Source organism: Poecilia reticulata, linkage group LG9 (genome assembly GCF_000633615.1).
Source record: "Poecilia reticulata strain Guanapo linkage group LG9, Guppy_female_1.0+MT, whole genome shotgun sequence".
NCBI lineage: Eukaryota > Metazoa > Chordata > Actinopteri > Cyprinodontiformes > Poeciliidae > Poecilia > Poecilia reticulata.
In genome coordinates, this window is record NC_024339.1 from 32,379,277 (window position 1) to 32,397,974 (window position 18,698).

At 41.5% G+C, this 18,698-nt stretch overlaps 1 protein-coding gene across 2 annotated transcripts in view; it reads right to left on the reverse strand.

Annotated features, from left to right (window-relative positions):
- Positions 1–18,698, reverse strand: part of kank1a (KN motif and ankyrin repeat domains 1a) — a 50,532-nt gene that overhangs the window by 21,485 nt on the left and 10,349 nt on the right. Inside the window, exons 1-2 of one of the 2 annotated variants that reach the window (XM_008419384.1) lie at positions 3,800–3,841; positions 3,700–3,702 (exon numbers count right to left, since the gene is read on the reverse strand). In XM_008419384.1, the coding sequence (XP_008417606.1) occupies positions 3,700–3,702; positions 3,800–3,824 (28 nt within the window). In that variant the 5' untranslated portion in view covers positions 3,825–3,841. Of the gene's footprint in view, positions 1–763; positions 883–3,699; positions 3,703–3,799; positions 3,842–18,698 lie in introns of those variants that run through there. The other variant, XM_008419382.2, reaches the window with a different exon arrangement.

The window sequence follows — 18,698 nt, forward strand, 5'->3', positions numbered from 1 at the left end:
CAACTAACTGAGCAACTAACAACTAACTGAACAACTAACAACTAACTGAACAACTAACAACTAACTGAACAACTAACAACTAACTGAGCAAATAATCTCAATGCTGATATTTTTCTGGCAAATTTTTGACTTTTCAAACTGAAATTTTCTTGATTTTTCTGCAAAAGTTCTGAGATTGAGCTCAAATTTTTGAGTCCAATTGAGTTTTTTTTTCTCCCAGATTTTTAATTTTTAGGCCTCAGATTTTTTTTTTCTAGAAAATTTCTGAGAATCATTTCAAAAAGTCTATTTTTTGGCAGACATTTCCTCATTTCACCCATCAACATTGTCCTAGTTCTCTGTTGTATTAGTTGCCTCTACCCACCACAGTTAGACCCTTAACACTTTTGTCCTTTATGTGAAATCTACGAGTTTCACCTTTTAAACTGAATTCCTGAATTAAAGGAACATGAAATTGGCTCTTAACCTCATGTTATGAACTCAGCTGTTTTCCCACCACCTGGTTCTGTTGTGGGTTCATAACCAAAGCTGATGTTCTTTTCCTCTGCGACTGATCAGCCCTGGATTAGGTGAGAAAAGCTCGTACTTTCACCGATGTGGAAACTCAGAAGCCTAATCAACAACAACAACAACACGCCTGCAGCAGCATCACTTTCCACACTTCTCCATGTTTTAATGATGCTTCTGTAACATAAGAACCGTCACAGACCTAAAGGTGTGCAGCAGATAGAAGGTTTGTCGATGCTAGAAAAGGTGAGTTTACCTGGGCTGTTGCCGTTTACGTGCACCGTTTGAGCCATGGGTGCAGCTGCGTGATGTCAGTCCCACAACCAGTCATGCAGCTGGCATGCATCAAGTCCAGATTGCCATGCAACCTGCAAACTGACACAAAAGCATAAAAACAGTCAAAAACGACATGAAGTTGGCTTCGATTTGATCTACAAAATCAGTTTTAGAGGAGACAGTTAAAGCCATTAAAGGTGCAGTACGTAACTTACAAAATGTTTGTTTTTTTACATGAAGTGATCACTATGTTGTAATAGCATAAAAATAAGAGAGTTCCTCTGTCCTCTCCCAGAACGTTTGCAGAAATGCACCACTCAGTCAGAAACAACCAATCAGAGGCAGGAGGAGGGTCTTAGCGCTGTCAATCATCCTCGTGCACACTCCGTACCCTTTCTCCACAACATAACGCCACTAATGCTCAGAATAACTGAAGACTTTTCAGAGGAATCATTTTAACATTCAAAAGAAAGAAAAAATATTTGCAACCGAAACACGACGACGCATCTTAAACAGACCCGAGTGAATTTTCCCACCACCTTCTTCAAACGGGACTCAACCAACTCGACTACGTTTGAACTGTTTCTACTACTTTTGCTTTGAAGATAATGAAAGTTTAAAAAGGTCAGAAGGTCGACCAGCCGCCAGACATTACCCAAATTTAACAAGATTGATGTCAAACGTTTGTATAGCAAAAATGTTCATTTGTGCCGCTACCACTTTAAAAGATATTAATAAAAATCAAACAAATCTGGTGTCAAAGAACTCCATCCATCCATCCATCCATCCATCTATTTTCTAACACCCTTGTCCCTCAGTGGGGTCAGGAGGAGCTACTGCCTCTCCAGCTAGCGTACCGGGCGAGAGGCGGGGTCACCTGGACAKGGCCCCAGTCTGTCGCAGGGCAACACAGAGACACACAGGACACACAACCATGCACACACACTCACACCTAGGGACAATTTGGAGAGGCCAATTAACCTGACAGTCATGTTTTTGGACTGTGGGAGGAAACACAGTCCAAAAACAGTGGTACCAACTGCACCACTGTGCATCCCGTGCCAAAGAACTCAGTAAATATATTTGTTTTAGTATCCCAGAGGTGGGTAGAGAGCTTAGCTATTGTAATTGAATAATGGTTGGCACAGTTGGTAGAGCTGTTGCCTTGCAGCAAGAAGGTTCTGGGTTCGATTCCCGGCCCCGGTCTTTCTGCATGGAGTCTCCATGTTCTCCCTGTGCATGGTGGGTTTTCTCCAGGTACTCCGGTTTCCTCCCACAGTCCAAAAACATGACTGTCAGGTTAATTGGCCTCTCCAAATTGCCTCTAGGTGTGAGTGTGTGTGCATGGTTGTGTGTCTCTGTGTTGAACTGCGACAGACTGGCGACCTGTCCAGGTGACCCCGCCTCTCACCCGGAATGTTAGCTGGAGAGGCACCAGCACCTCCTGACCCACTGAGGGACAAGGGTGAAAGAAAATGGATGGATGGATGTACTTTTATCGTTTATAAGTTGGAAAGGAAAAAAGTGAGAGCTAGTTTTAAGCTTGTGGTTTGTTTACTGTTGTCATAGCAAATCCACAGCAACTGCCTACCAAGATGGCCGTCGGCTACAAAGTTCCAGGAAGTGCAGCGTCACATGAGAGCTGAGTGTTGTATATTTTTTTCAGCTTAAGCTCACCGTGTGGAGCATCAATACTTCTGGACTCCAGAAATCATGTAAAATGTGATCAGAGCTCAAAGTTCATCACTGGAAATCGACAGATGCGACGGAGCGGAGCGACTCTCCAGCCACCTGGTGGACGACGAACCGTCGCCCATCTGCAGCTCCGGTTTCCGTGTTTACAGGGGGAACCCAAATAAAGCGGCGCAGCTCCGACACCGGGCCGAGCCTGGAGGTCGTTCAATAATAGACCCGATTCAGACACATGAACCAGCCAAGACCCAAATAGACCGCGGTTATGTTCCGGAGCGCCTCGACCTCCTGCTGGGTCGCTCACTGAAATAAAGGAAATGTATTCATTCTGTAAGAATAAGAGCAAAGCTTATTTTCTGCAGCGCAGAAACGAGTCTGAAGGAGATTATTTGTTAATTTCTCTCCAGTTTTATCAACTTTGGATTCTTTCAAGCAAGCAGAACAACCCAGACAAACAGGAAACGAGCAATAAATCAAACGAAATCAATAATTTCCATTTGCATAGTTTGTCATTTTTCTCTTTCTACCAAAAACTGGATGATGAAAGTTTTCAGTCTGATGTTTTGATGTCAACTAACCTTTATCCATCTCTGTTTCCAGAGATTTCATAATCCATTTTATTTGTCGTTTTGTTTATTTTGGATATTTAAAATGTCTTCCAGTGTTAAATGTTTATTAGGATTTAAAGTTTATTGATCTTTGAGAATCTGTTCTTGAATTATTTACTATTATTTTACTGAAAATGGTCCCAATGCACAACTGTATCATCATTTATTGCCATAAATTCTGAGACGATTTATCGGCAACAAAATTTATTGTGACAGGCCTAATTATGAATTGCACTAAAATGTTATAAAAGCAAACAACACTCGTAAAAATCTACATTTGTATTTTGAAATATTGTGAAAATGTAATTTTTCTGCAAGAACATACTATAAAAAATGTAATGTGGGATTCATCTCTTTTGTGAATTTCACTCACAAAAACAGCTTATAATAAAAAACATCATTAGGGATAAAATGGGTTGTTCTTAAAAAATGTTCATTTTCAGAAGTGAATCATTTGAACGGCTCTTGGAAGTGAACTGATCCTGAAGATTCGGTTCATAGAATCATGAGTCCCATCACCAGTAGATGAGATCCATCCGATCGGCAAAACTAAGGAGATGTGTGATCATTTATCGGCGAATCCAAGTTAAATCAGTTCAGGATAAAATGAGAAAACCAACTCCATGCTGGTTAACGACACACACACACACACACACACACACACACGCACACGCACACACACACACACACACACACACACACACGCGCACACACACACATCTCCCCTGTGTCCTGTTCCATGAGCTGCTGGAATGCAAACCTGAGAAAAGGAGCAGGAAATCCTCAGAACGGGGAGGAAAGAATGAATTTTGCAAATCGATCAGTTATGTTGATAGAAGTCTGCATGCAAAAAAATAAAAAATAAAAATAGATACATGTTTTACAATGTATAGCCTGCAAATGCTGGAAATCTAGGAAATCTAGGTTCTATAATCTTAAATGTTGTCAGAAGCTTAAATGGAAAAAATAATGTAATCCAATCGATAATCTGCAAATGTTTGCATACAAAAAAAAACAATCAATCATTGACATATTCTAATGGATTATCTGCAAAAACAAGACTTCTGCTTTCATTACAAGTACTGAGAAAAACCAGAAATGTGTCTGGAAACCAGTAAGTATCGCCGCAGCCATAAAAAGTGAATCCACTCGGTCAGCTGTGCAGCTGCAGCTTAAACACCTTCGATAATCAGGAAGCAGGAAAAAGTGAGAAACACCTTCAGCTGGAATCAACCCAGAGATCTGCTCTTACCTTTAGCTCTCATTCCAACGCAGGTAGAAACGAATCGGGCTGCAGGCTCCTGCTCGCCCCACCGTCCGCTGAGGACCACAGATTGGTTTCACAGCTAAGATTAGAAAACTTCCTCAGATGACAGCCAGGCGATCTGCGTCCTATAAGAGGAAGCAGCGAGCGCCTTCAGGCCGCTTGGGTCGGACCGGGCCAGGTGAAACGCAAGCATGTTGTTCGCGAGGAGAAAGTAACGGGAGGATTTTCCACTCTGGATTCAGAGGGAGGAACAGAATCACTGCTGCTGCTGATAATTTACTCTGCAAATTATCGGAAACAAACGACTGATGCAGCCAAATAATCTAATAATAAACAGATTACCAAGAAAAATAGAACAAAGATGGGAACTAAAAAACTTTTCATTATTGTCGTTTATTTTGTACATCGTTTTGTTTTACAAACAGAAAGAGGCGTCATCATAGATCCGTCCTCCTCAGACTGTTTCACTATTTCACAACAAACTCAGTGTTTGCATTCCTGCTGGTATTTGCACCGTTTTATTTCCATACTGTAAATCAGGGGTCCCCAAACTTTTTCCTGTGAGGGCCACATAACTTTTCCCTTGTCTGGTGGGGGGCCGGAGTCAGTTTGTCGGAAATTGTTGACGGGGGATGGGGGGCATTGCAGCAAAGTAACTTTAACATATGAATTCCTCCTCATATGTTAGCATAAAGGCTCGTTTTGAAGTATAAGCTGATACTTACAGGCTTCGAAGAATTCGACCTGGAATGCGGCGTTCATAACAAACACGTGTTCATCTGCTCTACCGCTAGCAAACAACCGCACTGATTAAATAGCATAAAAGTCAAGCAGTTCCCTAAAAGTCCAACAGATGGCAGCAATGCGCCATGCAAAACAAAACACCCACAGTTTACGGGACACACTTCCTGCTACAGAGCCCCCTGGTGAAAAATCCACATATAAACCGGAAAATACAATATATGAAAAAAAATCTGAATGCTCTCTGGTATTGTTCTGGGGGCCGGACCAAATGTGGAGGCGGGCCAGATCCGGCCCGCGGGCCGTAGTTTGGGGACCACTGCTGTAAATAGTACATTTTAATGCAGAACATTTTGAGCAAATATAATCTGTTTTGTGCAAACTATAGTGCAGAATGGTTTGCACTAGTGTGTTTTGTGCATTTAAAAACAATATATAATTGTTGTGATAAAATTTAAAATGTACATATTATACAGTTATTTAAAAATTATACATTTTTACAAAAATATTTTTTGTAATATATATAATATATTAAATTATATATTAAAAACTTTTAAAATGTTATTCTAATCAGCTTCCCATTCCTTTGCATCAGAATATACTAGTTTTGACAACACTCCGGTATTTTAGGTTGTTATTCTCCGTTTTTCTTCTTACGTTTATATTTTAATATTTTTACATTTGTGTGAGCCTCCATCCCTCCGGGTCGCTGATCTGCCGTCTCACAGAGTTTCTCCACTGTGGGACAGTAAAGTTTATTTCCGTTTCAAGTTATTGAACGTTTCCTCAACACTGCAGCAGATATTTATCCAGCCATTCTTGGAAATTAACGCCAGTAGATTTTGCAATCTTGCATTTAATTTGTATGCAGAACAATTTATGGGTTACGCAACCACAAGCAATGAAATATTAAAATCCAAAATCGATCCTGCGGCCCAATTTTTCATCCAGGACTAAAATTGAAAATGTTTTTAGCTTTTTTTTTTGTTTGCCAGTTGAAAATGGAAAGAAGGAATGATGCACAGAAACTTTAATTCCCGTCTCCTTCAGGACTCGTTTCACTGGAAACGCTGTGGTGGGATCCTGACAGAGCTAGAAACAGAAACCCACAAGCCTCAGCGAATGAAGCAACAACATGAAGCGCAGGGGGCCTGAATTCCTCCACAACCACGCGAGACGCAGCCAAAGACACGCAGAAGAAGACGGCTAAGAAAAACTGCTGGGAGTGAATAACGTGAAAAGTTCCTTCTGGGTTTGTGTTCAACTTGGTGGGAGGAATAATTCATCAGGTCTTACAGGAAAGAAGCTCGAATGGAGCAGAAATTGTTTGCTACCGTTTTTAAAAAAATAAAAAGCAACCAAAAGGGGTGGAGCTAGAGTTCAATCACACCAGATTAAATGGAGTTTAATCAAACTCCAGTCTGTTCGTTCGTTTATGAATGAAACTCTGATGTGGACAAAAGCAGCAAACTCTACAAACTCAGCGTGGTTGAAGTGAACTCTGGTTCAGTTCGAACGCATGTGAACATCAGGCAGACCGGGGACCGCTCCAAAACCAGGAAGTGGACTACAGCGCAGGGCATTCTGGGTAAATACAACCAACACAAACGCCAGGCTAGCGCTAGAAATGATTCATATTCTTTTAACAAAGACAGACGAGAAATCCTACAACCACTAAAATCCATTCGTGTTTACATTTCCTCAGAAAAGAAGCTGCGCTGTTTTCATGTCGTTTCTCTGTGTTGTCCTTGGTGCAGCGCCCCCACAGGCCAGGAGGGGAACAGATCGCTCGTTTGGTTCGTTTGACTGAGTGCAGTGAGAAAATGAACCGCATCAGCTGAAAATGTAATGAGTAGTGAAGATCCAAACCAACAGGAGAAACTAAATCTGGTCCATTCAGTTAATATTTCTTCGTTACCGGTTGTTGCTGTTGTTCTTGTTTTTAATTTTTGTTACTCTGCAGCGTGTTTTAGTGCCACATAAAGGGCTTTATATATAAAACATATTATTATTTCAGGCGGACTGAAGGTGTCAGGTGTGAAATTGCGTCTAACTGATTCAGAGACACCAGCTGAAGCAAACCTGAACAACTTGTTTGGTTCGCCTGAAGCTGATGAACAAAAATGAAACCAGAATTTCCGTGCGCAGCAATAAGACAGGTGGCCTGTTGCTCAGGTGTGTCTGGATTTCAGAAAGACGCCCGACTTTGACGTGACCGGGAAGAAAAACAGGCACAAATCCAGTTCGCAATATTTATGCCACTAACCAAGCAAAGACGGCTGTTAGATAATCATTTATTAAGGTTTAAATCCCATCTAGTGAGTCTATATTTAAGTCACAAATTGAGCTGAGCTGAAACCAGTCGCACCGTTTCAGACTTTCCACTGAGGGAAAGACAGACTCTGGTTTGTGACGCTCAGTAAACAGCAAACGAAGCAACCAAAGGGCTGCGAATGTAGCAAACACTGCGCTGAATATTCAGCAGGCCTGGTTTTCCCCTAATAAAGTCTGAGGCTGCCGCTGTAATGGAGGAAAATAGCCTGAAATTAAAACCGTTTCAGCTGAAATGTTGCATAGAAAGCAGACTGTGGAGAGCGGGTGACAGCAGGATGCAGAAAACTTCCGCATTTAGAGAAAGTTTAGACGTATAAAACGAGCCTGAGACTTTGATTAAGTACGCCGTCAGAGCAAAACGGAGGAAATTAAACGTCTGAACTTTGCATCTGGACCAGATTAGAAAAGGTGTTTGAAGAGAGCAGAGGACAGGTCAAGAGGTCAAACCTCTCATCGTCGTTTTCCTCCTTGTCCGGTCCGCGGTTCTGCTTCATTCTGTTTTATCTAAAAAATCACCAAAATATTTACTTCTCATTTTTCTCATTTACAAGTCGACCTTCAGGAAGGAAAGAAAGGAAAATCTGGGAACATAAAACACTAAGAGAGCGTTTCAGTTTAAGAGACACAGAATCCAAACACTAAACGTTACCAAGCATTTTGTCTAGTTTCTTATGCAAATGTCTTAGTACACCGTACGCAACTTTTCAGCAAAACATAGAAGCAATAATTCTTGACACAAAAAGTACTGATGGCAGATTGTTTTCACCTAAAATAGAAAAAATGTAACATTACAAGTGAAATAATCTGCTGTTATAGTTTATAAAAGGTTTGTATTTCCTCTTCCTCCGACACTTTAGACTTGACAGCATCTAGTACAATGATGGTTTGGGCTTTGACTGGTCCATTATTACACGTTTTGGTCTAAACCTGAAGCCAACATCTACAGTTTTCCTTTTTTCAGCCAATCAGCATCAAGGAAACTGAGCGGCGCTTCTGGATTGGCTGCCAGCCGCGTAGAAAGTAGGTGTTGCTGTTTCTCAAACTGCATTTTCTTTCAGATATTTTAGATACAAAACAAAAAAAAAGCAAATTTCCGAGTTTTCAAAGAATAACTTGGAGTCACAATCCACAGAAAGTATAGTAATAGGTGGGAGTGCACTGTAAAATGCAGCTTTTAATGCAGGACTGTGTTTAGCTCCAACCCTGTTAAAGGAGGCCGCCCACAGCATGATGCTGCCACCAGTAGCAGGTAGCTTGGTGTGTTGCGTTATTTTCACATTGCCAGTTTCAACAGAATGTTGTTAAGTTGTGCTTTATGTTCTTATCGTCTCATCTTCAGCCGTTTTTAAATCTGCTTCATGCATGAATCTGACATGGAAACTGCTGGCTCACGGTTTCAGACATTTACCCACTCAGCACTGTTCTGAGTTACGTCTCCGTTTCGACTCGCTGCACAAACACATTTCACTGCAGTCATTTCTGAAATCAGCCATAAATTATCTGCAGAATGTTTTTAAATTAAAAGAAGTGAAGTCACTGCATTTCAAACCTCAAATGAAAACAGTTTGGCAGCTCATGCAGCCAGATGATGAGTCAACCTTCAGCTGTTTACTCGCTGATCAAGTTATTAAACTTCCTGCTATTCTCTCTCTGCTGCAGCCACAAAACTCCAACAACAGGCTGGTCATCATGTCAAAGTGCATAAAAGTTATGAAGATCTAACAGTATCTCTCCAATTACGACTTCAGCTCTTATTATTTGTCCTTTTTTAAAAAATTTTAAAACCCTTTAATGTCTTAAAAAGAATTTGGACCATCGCTGCAGTCCAAACCATCTGCGAGACACATGCAGAAGAACCCAAATTCAGCTGAATTTGGAGTCCGCACCATAAATCAGGCAGCAGCTTTGAAAATATGTAAAAGTCGGTTTAAAATGTGGCTCAAAAAGCGGAAAAGCAGCTTCGTTTTCCTCCACGTTTCTGGATTTTTGTAAAGTTTTGTTGTCGTTTGAATGATGCCGTTTATGACAGAGCCGGACAATAAATCAATAATATGCATCACGGTAGACATGATCGATATCAATAGATAATACGGAATATTCACTATTCACTCAACTCTGAACCAGAACCGCACAGCATTCTGGGAGATGTAGGCAGAGGAACGACTTTAGCCGCTGAACCTCTCACAGCGAGCTAAGCTACGTTGGTGGAATCAACTCATTCACTCGCTCTTCGGTTACCTAGCAACAACCTTTTGAGAAACTTGTGCAGCAGCAGTTTAAGGCTTCACTAATGTGCCTTAAACTGGCACATTAGTGAAGCCAGTTTAAGGCTTCACTAACTTTAGCTGCTTAAAGATAAAAAACAATGGCATGAAGGATAAAACAGGAAGGATTACACCTCCAGTTTGGCAGAAAGATCAATAATTACCGATATCAACAGATACAAAATGCTTATATTGCAAGTTTTTCAGCCATATTGTCCAGCGCTAGTTCTCAAATAGTTTGTAAATAATAATGCAGAAAGAACCCAGACGGTTCCGACAGATGGTTTGTTTAAAATTGGGTTCGACTAGGTTCAGTTCTTGGCACATTATTTTCTGTACTACCTCTAAACAGCGTTCTGAATTTACGCCACTAGCTGGAGGTCGGATGGCTAGCTGAAGGCTAAACGGCCGGATGGCTAGCTGGAGGCCGGACGGCTAGCTGAAGGCTAAACGGCTAGCTGAAGGCTAAACGGTCGGACGGCTAGCTGAAGGCTAAATGGCCGGACGGCTAGCTGGAGGCTGGATGGCTAACTGGAGGCCGGACGGTTAGCTGGAGGCCGGACGGCTAGCTGAAGGCTAAATGGCAGGACAGCTAGCTGGAGGCTAAACGGTTAGACGGCTAGTTGAAGGCTGGACGGCTAGCTGGAGGCTAAACGGCTGGACGGCTAGCTGGAGGCCGGACGGCTAGCTGAAGGCTAAATGGCCGGACGGCTAGCTGGAGGTTAAACGGTCGGACGGCTAGCTGGAGGCCGGACGGTTAGCTGAAGGCTAAACGGCCGGACAGCTAGCTGGAGGCTAAACGGTTAGACGGCTAGTTGAAGGATGGACGGCTAGCTGAAGGCTGGACGGCTAGCTGAAGGCTGGATATTTTGCTTCAACTGGTCCGCTTCCACTGCCTGGTATTTGTTTACACTGGCAGCAAGATTTACCCAACGCTGTGAAGAAGCAGCACAAGCTAACAGCTAGCAGCAGATTGCCACTGTAACTCTGTTTACCAACACGTTAAAGCAGCTGACAGTCGTTTCCATGCCAGGTAGGAGAGCAGTCCACTGTGTAAAGAATGTTCTTTATCTGGTTCTGTGTTTTATCCTGACAGCTGCTCCCCAGAGGATTCACATCACTAGAAGGAATTTGGTTCAAGATTTATGAGCAGGAGCAAAACAACAGCAACATCAGAGAATCACTTTATTTTTACCTTCCTGCAACTAAAGCACAGCTCAACAGCTTTCTTTAAAGAGGCAGTATTTTGTGTTTTCCAGGCTCTAAGTGATATTTTATAGCACAATCAAGTAACTGTGTTACTTTGTCGTTTTTAAAATGCTGTATACATCAAATTTGACTTAATTTAACGTCTTGAAATTGGATTTTTTGGATGTTTTCAGGGTTCTACCTCATTATGACGACTTTGAACAAAGGACAGAAAACTTTACTCACTTTAAAGAGCAAATCTGCTGAATAAGACTGTCCTGAACTGAGATTTAAGATGTTTACCTCACTTCTGCTAAAGAACACTGCCCCCTAGAGGAGACAGACCGCTAGGTTCTCAGGAAGAGTCCAAGTTTTTAATGCATTACTCCTCCGTTCCCCCCTCTTTCTTCTTCCATTTCCCAGAAAGAGACACTTTGTCCCCGCTTCCCCCCCTGCAGCCTCGTCTGTTCGGCCCCACACTTGACCAAGGACAGGCTGGAGCCGCTTATTTGTTTAGCCCTTGAGTGGAGTCACCAAGGCGTACAGGAGCTACGGGCTGCTGAACACCAGCCTCTCACTGGGAAACAATGCAAACCGAGCTCAAAAGCATCCCAGCAGTTCGTTTGTTACCCTGAAAAGAAATTACTCTGCAGCTAAAACTCGGTTCTGTTGGTCAAATTTGCAGCAGAACTGTGGACTCAGCAGAATATCCAACAATACTGTATAAAATGAGCTGCTAAACCACTTTGTGTGTTTAAAAGTAATCCTCCTTAATTTACAGCTGCAGCGCAGAAAAACAAGTTTAAGTTTACGTTTAAACTAAACGGTATATATCGGATTAATTGCAATTAATCGATTTAAATAATCATCAACTAATATAGTAATTCGATTAATCGTTAAGCTATAGACTGAAAAACATTCAGTGCATCCATCCTTCACACCCAAAAATCTACAAAAAAAAGCTCTAGATGCTCATTGGCTCAGGCTGCAACCAACGAGTCTTTTAGGAATCGATTAATCGATTGATCTGACAATAAATAAAGTTTTTTAAAATTACACATTCTACAGATTTCTCACTTAGCTAATTTATCTTTTTATGCAATATTATGAATACATTTAAAGATGGATTAATTCATATAAAGTCTTTTTTAAATAAGAAAATAAACATTTTTTTTCGTATCATTGCATCCGGGAACCAGAAGAGAAGCTAAAACTAAACCACTTGAGTTTTGGCTGGAACATTTACAGACGAAGGGATTTTTTTGTTTGCTTGTTGTACGTACATCCATCCATCCATCCATCCATCCATCCATCCATCCTCTTCACACCCTTGTCCCTTAATGGGGTCAGGAGAGGTTTGTTGTATATCAAACGCAAAATGTACATATTTTTTTAACAGTTTTGGCCTAATTACAGCTTTGAACATAGTTTTTTTCCACCAAATGGCTTTTTTTCTTGACTATACTCTAGTTAGCGATTAATCAATTACTCAGTTAATGATTATTTCAATAACTGACTGGTAAATTAACATGTGGCTAGAAAACCTTTGCACAAACCTTTTGCTCCACTTCTCACATGTAACATGTTAAATTTTCTTTCCTTGATGAATTTGATGAATCTGATTGTTTGTTTAGGCTATTGAGTCTGTGCTTCATTGATTATCCCGTTCCTGCAGTGTGAAGCCTCCTGTTGTCTCGTCAGGCATTGTGGGAGAAATCCCCCCTCCTTAAGTGCTTCCATGTTTGCCTTTGTGCCAAGCGAGCCCATTCTGCTGACCTTTAGCAGACGGACCAATGAGATCCGCCGCTCCGTCTTCCTGTGACAGCGGCAGGACAAAAAACGACAAGCTAATTAAACTGGGCTGCAGGGGGAAAAAAAAAAACAAGTGAACGCACCTAAAGAGGAAGTTAAAACTTCGTTCTGAGGATGTTATCGGCGGCTTCCTGCTGGCCGGACAGATAAGTATGTCAGGAATGTTTTGGGAGCCTCCGAACCTCGTCTGAATCGATTAGACTTTTGTTGTCGTTGCTGCTCCGCCCACCCCCCAAACTCTGGTGCTGCTGGTTTATTTCTGCTGGTAATGAGTCGCGGCGTGTTGGATTACCGCCAGCGAGAGGCGAACGTGCGGTGGGAATGGCGGCGGCGAGGTTTCATGAAACGACTCGCTGTCCCCTCCGGGAACCACAACGATCAAAATGCACGGAAGACATTGTTCTGCAGCAAGTCGTCACGCAAGCATGTAACCCGACATCATGACGTTTGTACCTGCAGGTAAACAAATTTCATGAACTCCAAGACCCCAGAAAACTTTATTCCCCATCACTTCTTTATATTTAAACAAAAAATACAAATTAAACGCCATGTTTAGGCCTGCTGTAATAAGCAATCAATTGATTTGTTGTTTTTCTCTACCAAAAACTGGATGATAAAAGTCTTTAGTTTGGTGCTTTTGTCTCAACTAAACCTTTTTTTGAAGGACAGAGACTTTATAATTCATTTTATTGGTTGTTTTGTAGAGCTGTTGCCTTGCAGCAAGAAGGTTCTGGGTTCGATTCCCGGTCTTTCTGCATGGAGTCTCCATGTTCTCCCTGTGCATGGTGGGTTTTCTCCGGGTACTCCGGTTTCCTCCCACAGTCCAAAAACATGACTGTCAGGTTAATTGGCCTCTCCAAATTGCCCCTAGGTGTGAGTGTGTGTGTGCATGGTTGTGTGTCCTGTGTGTCTCTGTGTTGCCCTGCGACAGACTGGCTACCTGTCCAGGTGACCCCGCCTCTCGCCCGGTAGGCTAGCTGGAGAGGCACCAGCACCTCCTGACCCCACTGAGGGACAAGGGTGTAAGAAAATGGATGGATGGATGGTTGTTTTGTTGATTTTATATATTTAAAATGTCCGTTTCAGTGTAAAATGTTCATTACAAATTAAAGTTTATCCATCTTTGAGAAGGTCTTCTTTCATCATCATGCCTCTACCACTATATTACTTGAAAATGGTCTTAAAAACAGCAATATTATCATTTATCACAATAACTTCTGGGACAATTTATCATAGCATCCATCAGAGAAACCTGCTGCAGCTTCGTAAATGTAACATTCAAGGTGAATTTAGAGAAGTTGTTGTGAAGGCCTGGATGGAAACAAAAGCATAAATCAATCAGATTAAGTATTTTATTTAATCTGAGGACAGGGGCCACTGTCTGCGTCTTGGTCCAAATCCAGCAAACACCTGCGACACTCAGAGGCGATTATGAAACGTTTTCCTTTGCAGATGTTATCTGTGTTACTACAGCGCTTGGCTCAACTCGTCATCGATGGCACTCCCACCAGAAAGGAGGGGAAAACTGCAACTAGAAAGCAACGGCCTCAACCTGGAGGTCACCGTTTCCAGCTGATGTCCAGGTAAACACACAAGGGCAGAGTGGAAACAAAAGGGAGAGGAAAAGAAAAAGCAACGAATGAAAGACTTTTTTCATTAGGCTTTCAAAGTATGCACATTGTAGGAGCCATTTTCCCCTTTTTTCTTTTGGTTAAATCTTAGAATTTAAATTGTTTTATTCTTATTGTTTATTTCCTAGTTGATTTATCATTAGAATTTTTGTTTAATTTGCTGTTTAGAATAAGTTCTTTGATTAGGAATTCACTTAATTAGTTAAGTAATTTCAGGTTGGGATGTGGGTATTTCACGGTATAAATAGGTGGGTCTTAGGTAGCATATTATGCACGTGGGTGGTCATAAGGTTTTTTTTACCAGCCTACAGAATCAGCCAATAAGTCATGTCGGTTTCTATTGTCAGTCAGAGAGCAGGTGCAGGAATAGGAGCAGAAGCCTGTAACCTTTTGCCTGATCTGAAAAATAAACCTAAAGAACTATATTTTGACTTTTGATCCTTTTTTGCTGCGTAAACCAGAATCCACGGTGCATCAGAGACAAATGGTCACTACACACATGCTTCCCTACATGTTTCTGAATTAATATAAGTAATGAAACCAGAAATCAACTCTGAACTCTGGAAGTCAAACTGTTTTTTTACAATCTGAGAAATGAGGAGCTGAATACGTTGAATATAAACACAATGAAAAAAAATCCATTCAATCATTACAGGAATCCCTGCGATTTTACCTTTGATATAATGGGACTGAAAATTAAACTTTTGCCAAACTCATTTGTCATTTTTCTATAATTATCCGGAATTAAGAGAAAAGCCCCCGAGTTGTACGAAAACTGAAACGAAAATTTAAACCCAGTTTGATCATTTTAAAACCTTTATTTGTGAAAACACAAAGCTGGGTTTTGGAAAAATGATCAAATTAGAATATATTGAGCGTAAAAACTGTTGGGTCAAACAGTGAAACCTTCATGAAAACTGCAACGTTTAAATCTTGACCTCTTCTAAAATCTCATAATCCCGACATGGAGGACAGGTTTGTCTTCTGAGCCGTTTGCGCCTCTGTAATTATCCACAAATCAACTTTTCCTCAAACGCTTTTTTATTAACTACGAAACAATCAGCTTCTCTCAATCTGCTCCGCATTAAAAGACGACTTCAATGCAATTCAAAATAAATTTGCGTCCATCTGCCGAGCAGCTCACCCCTGGCCGACCCCGGCTCTGCCTCAGCTGGCCTCATTGTTTATCGTGCAGAGGTCACGACCCTTGCGCCTATAGCTGGTGACATCATCGATTCGACCCGATTCACAGGCTCCGGAGACGCCGATCGAACGTCAGGCCCGGTAATCCTGTAGAACGGCGTCGGAAACTGGGATACAACGGATCAGGACGTTTGTTTAGCTTTCAGGGAAAAAAGGAGAAAATAGATTCATCTTCCAGTTAATGTCCTTCCAAAAAGACGGAAAAGAACAAGAAGAGCAAAAGAAAGGAAGAGCAGAAAGAGCAAACAACTCTAAGAGCAAAAGAAAGATGGAGAGCAAAGGGAAAGAAAGACAGTGAGCAAAATAAAAGCAAAAGAGGAATGGAAAGAATGAGAGCAAGGAAAGGAAGTGAGGAAAAGATAGAACGCTACAAAGAACAAAAGAAAGCAAAACAATGAAAGAAAAGACAATAGAAAGCTAAAAAAAGGGAAGAAAGAGAGTGAGAGAAAGAAGGAGGCCGTTATCACCCCGGGTTTCTGCAGAACTGCGTCATTTCTTCCTGGTTCCTCTGAGATAACAAGCAGCAAAGTTCGAGATTAGCCGTTTGTTTAGCTGCTGGAAAAACAGAAAACTGATTTTAAACGAGTTCACATGAAAGGCCAAATGAAGGGGTGAATGAAGCTCTCCAGTCCTCCATTTACTCCCCATTAACTCAGCTTTCCCTCTCGGGCTCCTTTCACTGAACCGAACCACTCGGGTTTTTATCCAGGAGAGAAACGAGAAGAGAGGAACTCAGGAACGATCTTCAGGAAAGAAAGAAGACGAGCGAGGAAGGAAGGAAGGGAGGGAGGACTAATCCCATTAGCTAAATGATTTGTTCCAGTCAGAGAGGGGAGATGAAAAGTGTGCAGGGGAGGAAAGAGGCACAAACCTCCCAAAATAACCCCTCCTTTCCCTTTTTGTCCCGCCGTTCGCTCCAGCACTGAATCTGGGAGTCAAACCGATTTTAACAAACTGGATTCAAAATCCTCAAGTTAAAAAAGAACAAAACAATTTTGCTTCTTTTTCTGCCACCTACAACTTTACTAGCTTTTAGAGCTGAAACGATTAATCAAATTAATTGTGATTAATCAAAAATCGAAATTATTGTCAACTAACTTATTAATCGATTAATCGTTAAACAAAAAAAATCCCTTTATGTCCAATTATTAAATTGGTTAATCCAAAATATATAAAGTGAAGCAGAAATGTTGATAGCATGTTCTTGCTGCAGATGCATCCATTGCTGTAAATTCTTTTATCCGATTAATCGATTAATTGATTATCGATAGAACAATCGCTTGCTAAAATAATCCTTAGCTGCATCCCCATTAGCCTTAAAGTGTTGACAAAAGAAAAGTCTAATGCAGATTTCTTTTATCAGATTAATTGTGATTAAACAATCATTGAAATAATCCACAGCTAATTTAGTAATCGATTAATCGCTAGCTGCAGTGTAAAGCCTCAAAGGCCATTTGCTGAAAGGACAAACAGCAGAAATTAAACCAAAACTGTACAAAAATGTTTACATTTTGTATTTAAGATGAAAAAAAACATTAATTATCTGTAAATAAGGTCGACCCAGAATTCCTCAAGTGGCAAATTTAGCTTTAGCCTCAAATTCTGTAAAATAGAAAAGTCTCGTGTTTGTTATACAATATTAACTGGTTCATCCAAAAATAACCAGCAGGTCAGCTTTACACTGTACCGATGCTGAATATAGAATTTTAATTTCTAAGTATTTTTAATATTGAATAAAGTAAACTTAAGCAATTAAATGCGCCGGTTGTTTAATGGTGATAATCTATCATTTTATTACTCATTAGATTTCAGTCTAATGCAGATTCCTCTGTCAATCCAGGACATAAAATTTGCTGGAGTGAATTTTAAACTCCCAGCTGAGCGGAGGAAGCCGTAGTAACCCTGGGACTAACTGACCATTTCCGTGTCATCCTTTTCATCACGTTGGCCTCGGCTCGCGGCCGCGGGGTCACAGGCCGTGGAAACAGTAGCGGGCCTTCAAAGAAAGCTATAATGCAGCGCATTGTGCTGCGCTGCCAGCGGGGGGTGATGCTGGCGCAGTCGTCCCGCTCCACAATGGCTGCAGCATTCCAGTGGAAACACACTGTGGCATTATGGCTGCCAGAACCTCCACTTCCACCAAAACAACAGATTAGCTCCCGCGGCATTCTGGGAAGTTTTCTGCATCGTTGTTTTTTTTTTTAAAAATGACTCGGCGGGGAAGAAAAGAAAAACTATTTTTACAGTTTTGTCAGATTGATTCATCGCTGAGTTTAGTCGGATAAATGCGGCAGCAGCAAAGATCTCAACTTGTTCTGCTTCACTGCAACGGAGGATGAAGGAGTCAAACCTGCAAAGGAGCCAAAGCCGTTTCAGAGATCTGTGGGTAAACTTGAGCAGATCAAACTTATTTCAACCGTTTCATAAGTTGATGCAGTAAATATTTCATTTTATGGCTTTAATAAGAAATTCACAGCATCTCTGAAAGTTCTGCTTTTTGCCACACTAAAATACATCCATCTATTTTCTTACACCCTTGTCCCTCAGTGGGGTCGGGAGGGTTGCTGGTGCCTCTCCAGCTGGTGTACCGGGCGAGAGGCGGGGTCACCTGGRCAGGTCGCCAGTCTGTCGCAGGGCAACACAGAGACACACAACCACACACACACACACACCTAGGGGCAATTTAGACAGACCAATTAACCTGACAGTCATGTTTTTGGACTGTGGGAGGAAACCGGAGTACCTGGAGAAAACCCACCATGCACAGGGAGAACATGGAGACTCCATGCAGAAAGACCGGGAATCGAACCCAGAACCTTCTTGCTGCAAGGCAACAGCTCTACCAACTGCACCACTGTGCATCCTCCACACTAAAATGTTTCACAATTTTTTATAAAATTGGATAAAAATCATCTGAAAGAATGCAAATATTACACAAAACACAAGTTGTTACCAATTATTATCTACAGTTTCCATTAATCTAAAACCAAAACATAATTCTGAGTAGAAATAAAGCAATAAGCATCATGTCTAAGCATATCTCTGCTTTCTGAAGTGCTTTTTAAAGCGAGCGTCACTAAAACAGAGCCGCCTCCTGCACAGCAGCCGCTGTCCATGAACAAATATTGACTTGAGTGGCGACCCAAGCCGGGCCATTATTTCAGCCTCACCAGAC